General features: G+C 41.2%; 1 protein-coding gene across 1 annotated transcript in view; it reads left to right on the top strand.

Annotated features, from left to right (window-relative positions):
• The window catches only part of rnf139 (ring finger protein 139), a 23,870-nt gene extending 17,018 nt beyond the window's left edge, over positions 1 to 6,852 (top strand). Inside the window, exons 5-6 of the mRNA XM_049601568.1 lie at positions 125 to 376; positions 2,471 to 6,852. Of these exons, the coding sequence (XP_049457525.1) occupies positions 125 to 376; positions 2,471 to 3,253 (1,035 nt within the window). The 3' untranslated portion in view covers positions 3,254 to 6,852. The remainder of the gene's footprint in view (positions 1 to 124; positions 377 to 2,470) is intronic.
• The last annotated feature ends 342 nt before the right edge of the window (positions 6,853 to 7,194 follow it).

A 7,194-nucleotide genomic window follows, 5' to 3' on the forward strand; every position in this document is an offset into this window, starting at 1 on the left:
ACCACTCTAAGTTGATGAAACTTGCAGGCATCTTGAACGGATTATGTGGAAAACATCTTGTTGAGAGGTTATATTTTAGCATTGTACATCGTTGTCTAAGAACCTTTCTCACTTTGGTTTGAAGGTCCGCCTGAGCCGGAACATGTGCCTTCTGCTGACGGCCATCCTGCACTTCATCCACGGCATGACCGACCCTGTCCTGATGTCCCTAAGCGCCTCCCACATCTCCTCTTTTCGCCGACATTTCCCCGTCTTGCTGGTGTCACTGGCGCTTTTCGTTCTCCCCGTGGTGCTCAGCTACGCCCTCTGGCACCACTACGCCCTCAACACCTGGCTCTTCGCTGTCACTGCCTTCTGCGTCGAGCTCTGCCTCAAGGTGAGGAATGAGAATGTACTGTTACATTTGTTTTGAAGAAGTGCACACTCAGATACTTCCTGTTAGGTCTCATCAGTCTGTGAGGTTTAGTGTATGATATTCTGTGATAGAAGACTGACTTTTAACTGCTTCGCTCTGACCTTTTTTTCTACTGTTAAAGTTCTATATGTAACTGTTTACAGTTATTCATTGTTTTTTTGTTTTTTTTTGCCAATGGGTGAACAAGTTGTTTCAAAAACAAAAAACAGAGACCATCCCCAACTTTTTTGGTTGCCTCACAGCCTGTGGACTGACTGCTTCGTAAAGGATTCAGGACAGATATTCCAGGAAAATCCAAGGGATGTGACGTTACGCGAGTGTCTTGCCTTTCTTCAGCTCTGCTACAGTTGCTAATATTTGCTACAAAATTGAGTCTGCTAATGTCAACAAACTACCAGCATCCATAACATACACATTCTGTCCTCTGTTACGTACATTTTACAGTGGCAGCCCAATGGAGACAGACCTTTACTTAAAGCCCTGTAGCAACTTGAATTAAGCCAGAGCAAGACCGAGCGCCAGGTCTGATCCAGGACTGCCCTCTTGACCGCCCTACATCCTGTCCGAATCAGCAAACCTTCTGTTGATACAGTTACACGGGTTAGACTATCACCTAGGGCTGGGCGGTATGCCCTAAAATCAATATTAATAAATATAATATATTATGTAAGGGATAATGTATAATGAGATGGTGAATACTGGGAAAATAACTCCCAACAGGGGAATAGAACCCCGACGCGCAGCCGTTTCACCGGCTCATTATACATTATCCTGCTTACTACACGGCTAATTATCAGTTAAATAAATAATGTTGTCTGCCTCCGCGAAGTGCATTAAAACCAACCCAGGCTTAGTGGACTGAACCGAGGCATAAAACTCGCATAAAATGTCATTAAGCATGACTGTCGAGTGTGTATTCAAATCAGTGTTCTTTTGTTTTTGGCAGAGAATGTCTGTATTCTTATTCATGCGGCATTCCATTCCCCAAAATCCTTTTAGCTACTCTCCAAATAAGTTAAAAGAAATGTTAAAATCAGCCACTTCTGTTTGGTTTTTTCCCTCTGAAGTTGTTTGACAGCTGCAGTGTTGCAGGACAGCGTCCCTAGCAACGCTGGGCTACATAGCAACTGTGTAATGACCGTTGCTACTAGCAACGGTCATTACACAGTAATATCAGACTGCTGAATGCCCCGACTGACCAATCAGAATACAGCATTTAATAGAGCCATGTAATAAATTATTTATATTATATATATATATGCGCGATACAGTAAACAATGTAAGTTGTTACTCACCAAGTAGAGCTACTGAAGTCATCTGGTGGAAAATAATGCATCCTAAAAAAAAATATATATATATATAAATCGCAATATATATCCTTGGGGGCATCTACAAATATTCTTTCATTTGTTCCATTTTAGATGATAGCGGTGGACTAATTTCATATTTGTTTACTTACACAAGCACTCAATCTCAAAACAATTTCTTGTTTAGAGACATCGAAAACCTGTAAGGTCTACTTTTTCTACACAAAATTCACAGGAGGAATCGATAAGGGAATCGATAAAGAATCGGATTGATAAGCAGAATCGATAATGGCATTAATATCAGTAAAATCCTATCAATTCCCATCCCTAGTCTTGAGTGATAAACATCATCTAATTTGTCCAGACTCCAGGCCTGATCTGGCTGTTAAATTATCTAGCTTGCCGTCTGCAAATTACTTTTTCAGCTAACGTCACAAAGCAACCAACACCAGGTCAGTGTAGAGTAGTGTAACTTGGTTACACCTAGCTGGCTTACTTGCTCCTTCACGTTATAGCTCGTTTTTCTCTGCTGGTGTAGCTATCTAAAGGAGGGGCTACTAATCTGTTTTAAACAATTTTGTGTGTGACTTACACAGAAAACAGTATGCTCAGGCTTTTTCCTGTGGATCATACAATAATGTTATGCATTGCCCTTTATCATCTGTTCACTTCATCCTAATGTTCTTTCAGATGTTGCTGGTTGGTACAGCTTTCAATAAACTGTATCTAACTGGTTTCTTCCCTCCAGGTGGTGGTGTCACTGACAGTCTATGGTCTCTTCATGGCGGATGGCTTTTCCAATGTCCTGTGGGAGAAGCTTGATGACTACGTGTACTATGTGCGCTCCACAGGCAACATCATTGAGTTCCTGTTTGGCGTCATCATGTTTGGAAACGGTGCCTACACCATGATGTTCGAGTCAGGCAGCAAGATCCGTGCCTGCATGATGTGCCTCCACGCCTACTTCAACATTTATCTGCAAGCCAAGAATGGCTGGAAGACCTTCATCAACCGCCGCACAGCCGTCAAGAAGATCAACTCTCTGCCGGAGGTGCGTGGGGACCAGTTGAGGGACATCGAGGACGTGTGCGCCATCTGCTACCAGGAGTTCGCCACCTCGGCCCGCATCACGCCCTGCCACCACTACTTCCATGCGCTGTGCCTGAGGAAGTGGCTCTACATCCAGGACACGTGCCCCATGTGCCACCAGAGAGTCTACGTCGAGGATGAGAACCGAGACCGAGCTGCCTCTTCTAACAACAATGGGGGGTACGCAGTGCCGCAGGACGATGCTGCTGCAGCCCCACCAGCACCAGGGGAACACCAGCACGGACAGCCAGCCGCAGAGCTGCCCATCGACAGGGTGGTGGCTGGCGTCCAGGCTGCAGGAGGAGCCGGAGAGCTCGACAGTGAGCTTCTGGAGGACAACGACAGCATAGAGTACGACGAAGATGAGTGGGGGACTCAAAATGGCAGCACGCCAATAGAAGAAGACTATATCAATGATGACACAGACTCTACCGAGGACTGACTGGAAGAGATCTGTAGAGAAAATCTACATAAATCTTTATTATATTTAAGTTAAAAATTAATAATAAAACACAACAGCATCTTAATTTGAAAAATGTCAGGGATGTCATTCTCTTTTCTCTTGTTAGTTTCTTTTTGTTTGATTTTGGGTTTTACTCTATAAGGGCTCATGGAAACAGTAACTGCTGCTCTCATTCTGTGTGTGTGTCGAGTGTGTGTGTGCCGGGGCTGCATGATGTACACCAAATAGTCATTCTGTCGTTTTAATTTGTTTAATAGATTATTTGATTAATTTGATCCCAGAATTATTTGAGATCCTGATCCAAATCTTGCTCTGTGGGCTCAGCTGTCTCCACACGGTTTGTTTCCTGATGCCTCAAACGTTGACACACATCAGGAAGTTAATTTTTTTCTGCACAGCTCAGGTCTGCCTTGTTGAGCAAGCTGCAGAAAAATGAAAATAAACAACACTTGAGTCACAACTTTGTTTAGATTTTGTCACTTGTGCCACCCCAGTGAGTGTTTGTGTATGTGGAAGGATATGTGTTATAGTGTGTGTGCCTGCCAACATGTAATGTTCTTAGAAGATGTCTTAAAGATGCAGTTCATGTTCCCCAGCAGTGTATTAAAGGGGAAATGCTGGAGTGTGTTAGTTTATTAACGACAAAACTGCAGTGCATAGAAATAGAATGAGTAGAACGGACAATGAACTGTTGGCGCGGCCATTTGACTTAAAAATGGCGTTTGTTGTCACGGTGACAACACTCAAGTCAAGTCTGTTTTGGCACACTGTTAAGTTTTCTAATAAGCTGCTAAGTTAGCAGCACAATTAAAGGTCCAGTGTGTAGGATTTAGGGAGATATGTTGGCATATATTTGAATATAATATGCATAATTATGTTTTCATCACTGTATAATCACCTGAAGAATCATTGGGTTTTTGTTGCCTTAGAATGAGCCTGATCATGGCAGGATGCCAATAAATCCTACACACTGCTCCTTTTAAGCTAGTTTTAGTTCAGTGAATGAGAGAAACTTGGACAGTTGTATTTTTCTTTTTAATATGTTGATTTCTTTATTTGTTTGATACCAATGAAGGTAGTGAAGTCTCTGCTCAAACACATCTCCCAGCTGAAACTACGCGGAGATATCGTTAACGCAGAAGTACTTTACAGAGTTACTTTTCTCAGTCGGTAGCGCTAGATCCAGCAATGTGCGATTCCTATCTAGCTGCAAGGCAACAGAGATAGCGCACAAGACGCCACTCCACTGCTCGTTTGGTCATTGCTGTAAAGCCTCCCCTCACTGAGTTTGAAACTTGCTGCAGGTGGGTTTGTTTATACAGTTTTTGTGGAAGTTAGCCTGCTACAACAGTTGCAGTGGCAGTAGTACACATAAAAATGATCGCCACTCTGACCATCCTGCTACATTGATTTGAATGGGAATATCCGTTCTACTCTCATTTTATTTCTATGGTAGTGATTAAACAAGTTCAGGTCTCAATATGCAGGTCAGGTTTTGGGAGTTTCTCGAAGGTGTTTAGTTCAAGAACACGTTTTTGTGCACTTCCGTTTGATACCTGCTGTCATTACTTCCTCCAGCTGTTTTTCCCATAGCGACTGACTGACAGTCTCGGTGTTTTCTTCTTCGTCACGTGTCAGTGGCATGCTCAGTACTTGCTATCAAAATGTTTCTAACTAAACCAGCCTCAACTGCTGTCAGAGTCTGACCTGCAGGTTGATCACAGCTTGTTGTTTCACACCTCTTCAATACTTTTCTCCTTAACGAACTGAAAGAGTGTGTTTGTGTCTAGAGAGAGAATGAATGAATGAAGGCAGAAGAGTGAAGCAGTTTTCTATCAACTCTGCACCAACCAGAGAAAAACGGAGGTGTGTGTGATTTAAAAAGTGACTTGCTACTGTAATCACTGATATACCTCTGTCATTACTTACTACTGGTCTCTTGTGTGACCTTGCTTACATTTGTGTACGTTATTGTACATATAATAAAACAAACACGTGCACACTTTCTCCATTAGGATAAGACAAAACTTTGTTTTCAGTTACTTTTTTCTTTCAGTAATACAAATGTCCACGTCTCTCCTCATGTGAATCAGTATTTAGTTTGGTTAAATTCTTGTTTCCAGCCCAGAAATTGTTGCTTGTAATAAGCGCGCTGGTATTCCAAAAAGTATGTCAGGTAAAGTGATTATGTCTCAGTGCTCCTCACAAAAATACATAATGAAAAGGTGCCACTTGTTTTGTCTACCTGCATTCATTTGAAAAGGAAAAAGGTACCGCCATTTGTTTTGTGTCAGTTGTTAGTCATGTTGTAGGAGTAGATGTCATTTTTGTTCTCAGAAGACTCATCATATTCAGTTAATGCACCTTTTAGTGTCAGATCACTGGTACAGACGAGAGCTTTCTTATTCAGTCCAGCTCGGGCATCAAATGGTGATGACTGCAGCTTTGTTAGGGCTCAGACTGTGTTTCTGCTCTCAGGGCCTCTGCAGCACTGGAAGCGTATTTTTAATACATTTATGAAATTCAAGGCTTAAAAAAATCTTAAACTGCAGGCAAAGTGAAATTACATTTTCTGTTATTTCTGAATTTGCAGACACTGTCATGTCACACTCTCTGTGATATTTATTGTTAAGTTTGAGCTACAAGAAGCAGTTCCTCTGTTTTCTAGCAGCAGACATCCTACTGAACACTAGAGCTGCAACGAAGAGTCAATTGGAACAAAATTAATCACTAGCTATTTTGAGAATTGATAAATTTGGTCGTTTTTCAAGCAAAAATGATGAACATTTGCTGGTTTCAGCTTTTAAAATGTGAGAAGTTGCTGTTTATTTGTCATTTATTGGAGTAAATGAAGTGTCTTTGGTTTTTGGACTGTTGGTTAAACAAGAAAATCTGAGGCCATCATGTTGGGCTCTGGGAAATTGAGATGAGCATTTTTCACAATTATTTGACTTGATACAGAGCAAACGAGTGATTGAGTAACTGAAAAATAATCAGCAGATTAATCTTTGTAGGAAAAAAAAATCATTAGTTGCAGCTCTACTGAACACTGATCCAAAATCTTAAAACTACTGGAACAACAGAGACCCAGAAAATATTTAGGAGCTGTGTTTTCCCAGTTTTACACAGTACGGATCCTTCAGTGACCACAGAGGTCTTCATCGTGAATTTGTATTAAATGCTTTCAAGCACAACTCCTGTGAGTATTACGTTGTTTAGACTTCCACAGCCTGAACATCTTTAAGGGTTTGACCTCAAACTGGTGTGCATTACTGTTGTAATTTCTGCTCACAGGCAATAAGCTGCAAGGAGTCATGAAGTTGTTGATGATGAGACAGAGGAGGAGTCAAATCTGATGAGAAAGCTGTTTGTGCTCTGAAGAACTTTGGTTATTAGTTTGATTGTTCTGAAAGCTTTTAAAAAGATGAAAGCTGTTCATTTTAACTTTTGTTTTAAAAAGAGATTTATGTAAATAAAATCATCTTTGATATGAGTTTGGACTGGATCTCAAATGAATTTGATGAATTGAAATTGCCACGCTATGATGTATTTGCACGATTAAAAACTGACCTACAGTATTACTGATACTTTTTTTTGACCGAGCAAAACTGTATTTTTTTGACATCGTTCCTCTACACTGTTTTTATATTTAAATAGGAAGAACTTGAGTATGAGTCATATCCTGACTCAGTGATGAGGCCTTTTGTGTGAATAAGAGCCTGCTTTGATCTGGTATTAACTTGATTTTCGGTGATCTGCACACAAGAGGACAGCCAAGACATGTTGTTGTGCCTATCATGGATCTCCAGCTGTGATCAGATTTCATTACTGCCTCGCGCACAGTTATTACATCCACACTTCTGCTAGCTGTTCTGAAGCATGCTTGCTAGTAAGATTTGCAGTTGTATGGTACAGCTGGA

Source organism: Epinephelus fuscoguttatus, linkage group LG17 (assembly GCF_011397635.1).
Source record: "Epinephelus fuscoguttatus linkage group LG17, E.fuscoguttatus.final_Chr_v1".
NCBI classification, from domain to species: domain Eukaryota; kingdom Metazoa; phylum Chordata; class Actinopteri; order Perciformes; family Serranidae; genus Epinephelus; species Epinephelus fuscoguttatus.